Raw genomic sequence first — 12,153 nt, forward strand, 5'->3', positions numbered from 1 at the left:
TAATTGATTTTATTGTAATCATTCCATACAGATAGATCAGTTTTTACAAAAAATAGGATTGAAAACAAATCACCCCTGAGAAAGAGAGCATGGCCCATAAAATGGGAAGAGAATCTATTTCCTCAGTGCTTTAAGATCTTATTCTAAAATATTATTGATTAGTTCCTGCCAGGTTTTGAAAAAGTTCTGTACAGATCCGCTAACTGAGAATTACATTTTTTCCAATTTCAAATAGTATAAAACATCAGTTACCCACTGACTTAAAACAGAAGAGTTAGGATTCTTCCAGTTTAACAAAATAAGTCTGCATGTCAAAAGTGTAATGAAGGCAATCACAGTTTGTTTGTCCTTCTCCACTTTAAGCCCATTTGGAAGACCACCAAACACAGCTTTTAATGGGTTAGGAGGGATTGTGACACCAAGGCTGTCTGAAAGGCACTTAATTTTTTTTGTCCAGAATGGTGTTAATTTGGTGCAGGCCCCAAACATGTGACCCAGTGAGGCTGGGACTTGATTGCAGCGTTCGCAGGTTAGATCTTGCCTTTGAAACATTTTGGACAGTTTTATGCTAGTCAGATGTGCTCAATATATAATTTTAAGTTGAATAATTGTCTGCTTTGCGCATATGGAGCATGGGTGAATTCTCAGCATTGCTACTTTCCACTCCTTTTCTGATATGTTGAGTGATAGATCTTTTTTCCCATTGTCCTCTTGGATCTTTCCAAGATCCAGGGAGGTCAGTGGAATGGTGAAGATACAGGGAGTAGAGTTGGCGAAGGTGGAGGAGTTAAAATAATTGGGGTCAACAGTACATAGTAACAGGGAGTGTGAAAGAGAAGTGAAGAAGAAAGTGCAGGCAGGGTGGAGTGCATGGAGAAGAGTGTCGGAAGTGATTTGTGACAGACAGGTACCAGGAATAGTGAAAGGGAAGTGTGACGTTTGAAAAGTTAAAACAGGCCTATGGGGAACATTCTTTATCCCGAGCTCAAGTTTTTCGCTGGCACAAATCATTTTTGGAAGGCGGAAAACACGTTGAAGATGAACATCGTTCAGGGAGGACTTCAAGTTCGAAAACCAATGAAAACATCGAACGTGTGAACACTCTTGTGAGATCAGACCGTCGTTTAACATTAAGAATGTTGAGTGTACAATTAAATTTGAACAGATTTACCATTCATCAAATTTTGACTGAACATTTGCACATGCGAAAGGTCTGTGCCAAAATGGTGCCGAAAAACCTCACAATTGAGCAGAAGGATATCGAAAAAACACATTCCTGTGGTTCCCCAGCCCCCTTATTCACCTGACCTCAGTCCGTGTGACTTTTTCCTTTTTCCTAAACTGAAAAATGTCCTCAAAGGATGTCATTTCGGGACTTTAGAAAACATCCAAAAGAGTGTAACGGACATGCTGAAGACCATACCGGTTGAAGACTTCCAGCGCTGCTACCAACAGTGAGAACAACGTCTCCATCAGTGTGTAGCTGCCCAAGGGAACTACTTTGAAGGGGATAACATTGACTTTTGAAAAAAATAAAAACTTTGGTAAATAAAAAATCAGTCTCATTACTTTTCTGCCATATCATGTATTTTCGGAACTGGTGGAGTAGCTGAGGATTCAGTTCAAATTTAGAAAAATTTCTCAGTTTTATTGTACTAGGGTGTTGTACCGTGCTAGCCATTATGAATGTAGTAAGGAGTCAAGCAAAATAACACCTTGTATTGGCTAACTAAAAAGATTACAGTATGCCTGAAGAAGGGGCCTGAATTGCCTCGAAAGCTTGCATATTTTAATCTAGTTTAGTTAGCCAATAAAAGGTGTCATTTTGCTTGACTTCTCACTACATTCAGTTTTACTGGTAACCCCTTTCATGTGACTATGTCCTCCCTTACCCCTAGTTATCACTCAACTCTGCAGACTGTGCTTCATGGGAAAGTGATGAATGACAACCTGAAAAATAAACCTGGGATGGGTCCTGGTGATTTCTTGGGCATAATCCGTGAAACAAACTCCTTAACATGAAATGACATGTGCAAAAGATGGTGTCTTTTTATCAGCACATGTGAGTTTGAATAAAATGTTCTACGATATCCTTATATATAATTTGATACTAACCGTATGTATGGTGTTCGCGTCAATATACCGTATGTATGGTGTTCGCGTCAATACCTCGACTCAATACAAGTTAGAACCATGCAATGGACTCTGCCTTTGTAGTTAGAATATAATGTGGCAAACACGGATGCAGTATTGCATGATTGGCCAAGAATGTTCAAATGCTTCAGTGATGCTGCTGGACGGCCGAGTATAGTAAGTCAGTGTTGGTTCGAGCAGATAACAGTAAGTTTGGTTGGTTTTTGGAACGTTGGTTTGGTGGGGCGTACTTTCCAGGACTAACATCGTCGACTGACTTAAACCCTTCGACAGCTCTGGAACCATAAGTAATTTAGAACGTATTGCCTTTTGCTTGGTACGTCAAAATCTATCTTTGGGCAGTTCGGTTTTGGCATCCGTCCTTCTGACATCTATTGGCAAACTGAGTAATAACGGCTGGGTATTAACAACGGTCATTGTTTAAATTTTAGCCGATCTCAGATCTAAAATGACCACGCCAACATAATTATTACTCCGACTCTGATTAGAGTCATAAAATACGGTTTGTTTTGAAAATTTGTTTTAAAAAAAAATCAAATGAGGTACACCGAAGAGCTGAGTTCACGTCTCGCAGCCCCATTTAAACAGGAAGCTTTTCATTACATCGGCCAAAAAGGTCTATTTTAAGCACAAATCAGTGCCATGATAACAAAATCATTTCAAGGACTTAAAAAAGCAAATAATTCTTTGCAGAGACAGTATGGATTTCACAAACATAGAATTTGTAGCCCGATTCGCTCGGGCTCCCAGTCTCTAGTTCATGATAAAGTCAAAAGGGACAAGCTAACCAATGTACTTCTGGACTGATTAAAAAGAATTGCCACGTAGACTCAAAATAAGGCATTCAAGCAGATGGACAGTTTTTCTCATATCACCATTAAGTTAGGTCTATGTCAGTTTTAACTGATGCTGGAGTGAGAGAGTAATTTATACTTAACAGTAGTTAAGTATGTTGGTTTGCAGTGCATATCTAAAAATATAAGCATATTTTAAAATTTAATGAAGGGAGCTACTGAGAAGGTTAGTAGGTTGTAATACACAAAATGTAGCAAAGGATGATTAAGAAATCATCAGCTGTCCATACATATACACAGAAATATCAAGGATGACAGCTAAGCCCAAAGGATATGAGAAGAACAAGAATATAATGTTGTTTTATATAAGTTGTTTGGGTGTAGACCAATCAGAGTAAATGTTAACATTGATTGACACTGTTATGTAAATTCAATTGTTTGTGAAACAGACCTCTGTCCTTTTATTTTTGATCATTCTGTAACAGACTGCTGTGAAGGTTGCTCCCTGTTCAGTTTTCTCTTGGACAAGCTTTTCTCCTGCCTGCTTACTGACTCACTGACTTACTGAAAGTTTTTATCAGACTTCTCCAGGTTGAGGATTAGTTTCTTTCTTTAATTAGTATGTTTGATTTCTATCACACTGGCTGCTACATGAATACATTAAATTTCACTGGAGTTGGCATGTTTAAACCAAATATGTTGTCTGGGAAAACAGAGGTTGACATGTTTGCTTAATGGAGTTCATTTTAGTTGTGCAATGTGGCTGTCTACTTCATTACTGAACACCAATGTGCCTCCTTTTAAATAAATTATGACAGCTTTTAACATAATTATTCTCAAAAAACTGAAATATTTACCAGCAGATTGTACATTAAAGGGACAACCAGCAAAATACAAATTGGTGTTCAAAAGGAGTGAAAAGTGTACCAAGGCCTAAACTGGGGTGAGCAACAATGGTCCTGAAGGGCAGCAGTGGCTGCAGATTTTAGTTTCAAACCAAGTTCTTAATAAGAAGTCAATTATTACCGTTGAAGCACTTATAGCTAAAGCTAAGCTAAAATCTCACATATTGATTTTCCGAAGGCATTGAATTTAGTAACACCAGAGGGATATTACAACCCCAATAAAATCATCTGCATGCATTGCTTTTTTTATTAGCTTACACCATAATATTGTTCCCTTGTTTAACGCCTGTCTTCTAAATTCTACTGTATTTTAAATATAGACTTATTAGTATGGTAATATATTACGTTGTCATAATAAGAAAAACCAGCCAAATGTAAGGGGTTCCCAAACTGACCATGCTAATTTTCAGATTCATTTTTCATGCCCATGTACAGTGTGGTTAGTTAGGAATTAAATGAGAAGCAATGATTCAGGTTGCCTCCCATGTTAAAGTATGCACTTTAAATAATGGCACTGTCATGGGAAATTGAAAATCGGAATTCCTAGTAATTTAGAAGTGGTCTTGCTAGTGATATACATAATTGCATCTGGAAGTTACTTTTTCTGTGAAAGTGCAATATGTATAGTAAAAGCAGCTCTTTGCAGGAAAAAAAAATTGATGTTAATAAAAATGTTGAATTTTATATAACCAACTTCTTTTTTAATTCTTCAGCCTGTTTTGTAGTTTATTATTGTGTTTCTATGACATTTTTCAAATGTATCATTATCAGAAGATCTTAGATTTACTTTAAAAGGGGCATAAAAGGATGATGTCGTAGAGGTGTGCTTAATAACACTTGCCGTAGCAATTTATGATACACCAGAACCTTACAGCAATTTTCTAACTCACGTATTCGGTTTAGGGTTGTGGAGGGCCTAAAAGTATCTCTGGCAGAATTAGATGAATGGTGGGAGTTAACCCTGGACAGGAAGCCAGGGTGCCAGTCTATCATGGGCCTGCCCCACCCCATTAAATGCCATCTTACCTCAATAATACACCCTGCAGCAGCTCCTATCTATGGCTGTCTAGTCTTGTACATGAAGTCTTCCTCATACATTATTTTAATAGCTTAAATATTGAATTTTCTGTTGGAAATATTAAGGTGTTGAACTGTGTTAGCCATTATGGATGTAGTGAGAAGTTAAGCTATTGGCTAAGTTGAAAGATTACAATATGCAGGCTTTCAAGGCAACTCAGGCCCCTTCTTCTTGTTTACATCTTGCCTGAAGAAGGGGACTGAGTTGCCTTGAAAGCTTGCTTATTGTAATCTTTCTAGTTAGCCAATAAAAGGCAAATCAAAAAGTTGAGGCAATTTGAAAATTAAGCTATAAATGCAATGGACAGAAACTAACACAATACAACACTTTCAGTGTTTGTATGGTTAGCTCGAACATACACAGCACAGTACTCTGCCGTTAGTCTAGTTGATGCCAAGGTCAAATGAACATGGACGCTGCACTGCAGGATTACATCATTGTTGACCAACACACCATAATGAGATTTCTTTGGGCAGAGGAAGTGAAACCTGTTCAAATATACTAAAGGATGTTGGCTTGTACAGATCAGTAAGCTGTATGGGTGCCCATCTTGCGCAAACAACATAATTCATAATTCGTCAGTCTTCTCTGATAAAGTCATTTGCCACGTCGACGTGGGCTTGTATGAGCGATGTTGATGGTCGACCAGATTAAGCTTAAGTCTTTCCTCTTTAAATCTTTCTACACGTTCATAAGCTTTTTGTTGAGTCATGCTGTTTTCACTTCTGTTCTGAGCCAACATCGTTTGATGAATTTCATCAGGTTATACACTCCCTTTGACTAAAGAAATCTCATTTCAATGCATTGTTCAACAATAGTGCAATCCCGCAGTGGAGCGTACGTGTTCGTTTGACCTTGTTTCAACTAGACTAAAAGCAGAGTAAACTACTCTACATGTTCAAACAAACCATAAGATATCATGAACGTGTTGGATTACATCTACATCTGTCCATTGCAATTAGCAGGTAATTTTCAAATTCTGTTTAGTTTTTGATTTACCCTCCTACAGTATTTATGATTCCAATTGAATGTGTCAAAAGAATATTAAAATTATGCATTATTGCATCTCCATGCATGTTAGGTTAGTTGATGACTCTAAATTGCACTGTGTGAGGAATTATGGATGTTATCTTAAGTATACTCTGCAGTGGAACGGTGTGTGTCAATGGTTAGTTGCCTCCGAGCAGTGTCACTGGAATAGGAACCAACCCCATATAACCCTGAACAGAATAGAGTGCTAGAAAATGGATGGATGAAAAAGCACAGATGTACCCATTTGGTGACATACTGGATAGCATGTTTGCTTCTTCGCTCCTGGGAACCATGGTTTAATTCCCAGAGTAGGGGGCCTTAGGTAAACTGATTATTCTGAATTGACATGAACTAAGTAAGACATAGTGTATGCAGGAGGGTATGCCCAGTGATAGAATGGTTGTCCCATCTAGTTTTAGTTCCTGTCTTTTTAGAAGTAGCAGTCCCCACATCTCTGTGATAGTAATAATGGGTTTACAAAATGGATGGATTGGTTATTGAATTTGCTGCTGAAGTACTCTTAAAACAATGTTTATTTACCTATTGAAATTCACCAGCAAAATTATCTTCAACTGTTATAGTGGATACAAATGGTACAAAGGAAATACAGGAAAGAATAGGCACCATATTTTCTTAAAAAAATAGCCCAGAAGTCTCTCAGTTGGGGCACCAATAACATAAAGGCAATCTGGTGGACAAGTCAAGAGTAATTACTACTCCTGTAAATTTGTTGACCAGGGGCAAGCAACTCATCTTGGTGGTGCATCTGACCTTCAAACTCATAACAAACTGTAAATAGTGTCAAAAAAGCCACACCGAGCCATAGCAAGGTTTGAGGCAGCCACCCGTATATTTGGTTTTCTGGTTGCAAATTGTAGTTTTAAATGATGGCACTGCTGTGCACAAAATCGAGTCCAAAACAGAACTGAGGGAATAGGGAAAAGGTGGAGGAGGCTTTTAAAGGGGAAGATAGGAAGTGGCATCACAGGGGCCGGAGCCAGCAAGGCCTTCTTCCATAGGCTTGGTCCCAGAAGTGATGTCAAGAGGGCCAGGTGGGATCTCCCGTGAATGGTCTGCAGGAAAGGGAGAAAAAGAGTCAGTGCGCTCTGTCACATCCTGGTATGACTCGGAACTGCCCTTACTCAAGCCCATTAGCTGCCTCCCATGCACATGTGTTTGACAATAGGTAGTACACATTGAAAATACTAACATCTCCTGGCCAAAGTGGGCATATCATCTGTTCTTTGGACAGGATAGAGTGAGGTTTGCCAATAAACTCTGACTTTTTATGACTTCTGAATAGACTTGGAGGCAGATATAGCAGGAGACACTAAAGAAAAATCTGGTGTAATGTGCATGTTACAGATATATATTTGCCCCAGCCCCAGAAATGATCCGAGGGCATGGCCAAAAGAGACCCTTGGATGTGGTATAAAGCTAAATCTTCCTCAAAATCACACTGAGAGTAAAGTCAGGAGTTAAGGAGAAGCTCTGTGAATATCCTTTAGTGGCCGTCAGAGCCCGGACTTAACCTTAAGTGAATATTTATGGAGGGGCCTGAAATTAGCCATTTATCGTTGGTTTCCATCCAACCTTACAGAGCTTCAGGAGATATGCAGGGTAACGGGTCTGAGTACCTGCGTCAGAGGGGTATTCAATTTTTTTTTTACATTTTTAATAAATTTTGCAAATTTCCAATATCTTGTTTTTGCTTTTTCATTCCAGGGTATTGAGTGTTGCTTGATGAGGGAAAAAAATGACAATTTTATCATATGGCTGCAAAATAGTAAAAAGTGAAAAAAGTGAAGGGTTTTGAATACTTTTGGAGTGCATTTTGTATATATAATGCATTTGAGGTAGGTCTTAGGTGCTCTTGACCTGTCCAGGCTGGACATATAATGTAATTGTATATATATAATTTCAGGTTAAGAGCACCTAAGACCTACCCCAATTGCATTGGTCTCGAAGCACAAATTAACCCCATGAGGAACATCTCAGTGATTGTGTACTGGCAAAGCAAGTTCACAGGTTTTAAAGAATGGATAGATAATGGGTAGAATGGATGAACGAGAACAGCTTTTTCAGATTAGCAAAAGAACAAAGATGCTGTCCTATGTGCCATTACACAAAACAAATGGAATCGCAATGATAGAACAGTATAAGTACAGTCTATAGATCCAGTGTACACCTTTGCTCCAAGTATTCACCCAGGATGCTCCAGTGTCAGCAATGATGGACTTGTGTTTATTGTTTTACATGTTAGACATGTTTATTGATTTTACTCTTCAGCTTCTAAAAAGATACCACATGAATTGAAATATGCCACTATGTTTTTTGTTCAAAGAATCTGAACTCTCCAATATTTAATAACTGAAGGACCACCTTTCTGGTTTTCCTTTTTATTTGATTATTTTTTTATGTTGCCCTTTTTGACCTCTCTCTATTTGTCATTTTTTTACAGGCCACCACAACTGTCTTTGTTACAATTGTGGATGAGAATGACAATGCCCCAGTCTTTGGACAATCCATGTACGAGGTGACATTCAGCGAGGGACCCAATACCACTGGCATCATGATGGTGGCTGTCAGTGCTATTGACAGGGACCAGGGGCCCAACGGCACAGTCGTCTACAGCATTAAGGAGGGAAATGTGGGAGGCACATTTGGTGTGAACAGAACCACGGTCTGTAATTCAAACAAACCATATCCGCTTCTGCCTGCGCCCAGTGCATTGTTTTTCATTTCCTTTTAAACACAATTGCAATTGTTTCAATATTTTTCCTACTGTGTTTTTAATTAACTGTAGTGTTACTGTCAATGTTATGTCCAGACAGGCAACTAATTAAAACAGGACTCACACGCTGGCTGCCAGGTTTGTGATGTGAATAATGAAGTACTTGGTATGAACCTAGTTTGAAATAAGATTTTTTTTTAATTCAACTCTCAGGTGAATTCTGAAAGATCCTTTGTACAATAATTAAAGTGGACTGCACTGGTGGTAAATTGGGCTTGCCAGGCTGAGAAAAATGAAAAGATGTGCAGTTACCATGGCATTGCTGAGAATACAATCATTCGTTATCCATTTTAAGAGTAGGTTGAACAGAAAATGATCAGACAGCCTGAGGTCAAGATCCTGTGCATGGTGTATATGGATAAATGTATACATTGACAGTGACTATCAACCTGCCATATATCTGATCAAGCAGAATGTTTGAGTATTTATCCCTTGGTCTGTAAGGCCTTGTTTATTACTTGAATGAACAAACTAAATATGCCTCTGCATTGTCAAAGAATTCAGTTTAATGGAAAATATAAACACCTTAAGAACCACAACAGCAGTGGAAGATTTATGACCACATACAAAGAGAAAAGAGATTTTTAAAAAAGGGCAAGAAGACACCATGGCTGATCTACCAGACTGCAGAGCTCAGTTACTTATTGTTACTCTTCATGCCAGTTGAGTTTGTCCCTTTTGAAGTGCCTTTATTTCATGGGTGTAGTTTAAGGGGTGGCTGGGGATTATAGCCCCCAAAACGAATGCACCATGCTACTAAAATTAGTCTCAGATAAAGGGTATTCTTTCCTCATTGTTTTAAGGCCACAGTTAAAGTAAATATGTTAATAATCAACATATATGCCACATGGAGATGCAGTGTTTGCACTGCTGCCTCAAAGTAAGGAGTCCAGGGGTCACATCCCAGGTGCTTCCAGTATGGAGTTTGCATGTCAGTCTGCGTTGCTTTGCTGTGGTTTCCTCCCATAGTCTAAACACATATAGTTTAGGTGAATTAGAAATCCAAAATCATCCTCTGATGTGAGTTTGTGTGTGTGTTCATTCTGCAGTTCAACTGGTTTCCTGTCCAGGTATTGTCCCTCTGTGTGCCCATTGCTTGCTGGGCATCAGCAGCACCCTTCCCTGGATAAGTGGGGTTAGAGGGTGGAAGGATGGATCCACGAATATTTTAATCCATCCTACCCAAAGCAACTCTCTCTTGTGGGTCACATATCCTTAAAAGAGACAGAGAAATGTTCTGTACAATTTCATTTACAGATTATTTCACTGTTTCATATTTAGCTTGAAGGAAGTCACTTTAGCTTGCACATTTTGGCTACAATAATTTCCTCTTTTACACATTTGATGGCTGCTCCTGTAAAACAGAGTGATTTAGCACAAGCGATTGAAATGGCAGTGTGTGCGTGCCAGACGCTTATGCCTGCCTGTACTTAACAGCAGTATGGTGATCAGATCAATCTCTAACACACATCACACTCACACCTGCAACAAAATATTTAAAAACCCCATCCATCCATCTTCTAACCCGCTGAATCCGAACACAGGGTCACGGGGGTCTGCTGGAGCCAATCCCAGCCAACACAGGGCACAAGGCAGGAACCAATCCTGGGCAGGGTGCCAACCCACCGCAGGACACACACAAACACACCCAGCACACACTAGGGCCAATTTAAAATCGCCAATCCACCTAACCTGCATGTCTTTGGATTGTGGGAGGAAACCAGAGCGCCCGGAGGAAACCCACACAGACACAGGGAAGAACATGCAAACTCCACACAGGGAGGACCCGGGAAGCGAACCCAGGTCTCCTAACTGCGAGGCAGTAGCACTACCACTGCGCCACCGTGCCGCCCTATTTAAAAAACAAAAAAGTTATATCTGTCTCTTAAATTAAACAAATAAAAGCCAGAAAATGCTTCAGCTTTCAAATCAGGTAAGTAAGTCATGTCCAAATGTTATGCTATGTGTACATTTTCTGTCTTATTAAAATAAGAATGTGCTTATTTTGTCAGAATTAAAATATGTTGTAAGAGAACAGACCAGACCACTATAAAGAACTGGAGCACCACCCTGGTTACCCCATATGACTAAAGTGAAATAATCACAAAAGAAACAGGGAGAAATTGAGGAAACATCTTTCCAGACATGAGTTCCTAATTGAACTATCTAAAGATGGTGAATTTTCCAGTCTTAAGTCCTTCCTACAGGAACATGTGAGTCCAGTTGGACAGACACCGTAAGATGACACAGCTGTCAATCTTCCAGTCTGCAGAAGGAGGAAGAGAAAAGTCATTAGGGCATTAGCGCCAATCCCTGGAGCGACAGGGATTTATGCTCTCCAAGGTGTCCCTTATATGCATGCATACGACAATGTGGACAAATTTAAAGAAGCAACATTTTCTGTCACCTAAATATCATTAACAGGATTTGTGTATTGTTTCATAATGTCAAAGTTTTAAATGTGTTAATGTACAGTAAGTCTTTCTTCATATTGTATATTTATAGTACAAACAATTTACCATAATTGGTGTAGGATGTGATGTAAATATGTACCAGTACATCTGAGGCTAAAAAATGCCGTTATTTTTAAGGTTCATCTGGGCCTCCCAAACCTAAATATCAAACTGTACCCATACCTTACGTTTAGTTCAATATACAGTAGCTTTCAAACAACGTAAAATCAATATGCTATAAGGATATACATTGCTCATTATGGGTCACACCAACTTTTTTTTAATTCTACAGCCTGTTTTGTTTCTATGACATTTTTCAAATGTATCGTTATCAGAAGATCTTAGACTTACTTTTAAAAAGGCATGAAAGGGTGTTGTAGTAGAGGTGTGCTTTATAACATTTGCTAGAGCAATTTATGATACACCAGAACCTTTTTAGCAATTTTCTAGCTCATGTATTCGGTTCAGGGTCATGGAGGGCTTAAAAGTATCTCTGGCTGAGTTGGGTTAATGATGGGAGTTAACCCTGGACGGGACGCCAGGGTGCCAGCCCATCATGGGCCTGCCCCACCCCATTAAAAGCCACTGTACCTCAATAGTACACCCTGCGCCTGCTCCTATCTATGGCTATCTAGTCTTGTACACTGAGTCTTCCTCATACGTTATTTTAATAGCTTAAAATTAAATAACATTTCTGAGTGTAGGGCATGACAAAGAATTATGCTTCTTGCAATGTGCATGAATGTATACTTTAGTGCAAGATTACTTAAACTGTGAGTCAGGGGATGCCATTTTCGGTTGCTGGTTGCCACCTTTAGGTCGCAAGTTACTGTTCTATTTAATGGTAATTGATTGTGAATGGTTTGGGATATGTGTCATGGTGGGTTGTTTGACAAAGCAATTGATTTTGCTCTAACTATCCTCCTCGATTCTTTCATTCTGA

General features: G+C 39.1%; 1 protein-coding gene across 4 annotated transcripts in view; it reads left to right on the forward strand.

The window, feature by feature from the left end:
* cdh23 (cadherin-related 23) overlaps window positions 1-12,153 on the forward strand; it is a 1,363,918-nt gene that overhangs the window by 1,216,423 nt on the left and 135,342 nt on the right. For all 4 annotated transcript variants that reach the window (XM_039768795.1, XM_039768746.1, XM_039768764.1 and 1 more), the window contains exon 37: window positions 8,425-8,646. In XM_039768795.1, coding sequence (XP_039624729.1) covers window positions 8,425-8,646 — 222 coding nt within the window. The remainder of the gene's footprint in view (window positions 1-8,424; window positions 8,647-12,153) is intronic.

The sequence above is a fragment of the Polypterus senegalus genome, chromosome 1 (genome assembly GCF_016835505.1).
Source record: "Polypterus senegalus isolate Bchr_013 chromosome 1, ASM1683550v1, whole genome shotgun sequence".
Classification (NCBI taxonomy): Eukaryota; Metazoa; Chordata; class Cladistia; order Polypteriformes; family Polypteridae; genus Polypterus; species Polypterus senegalus.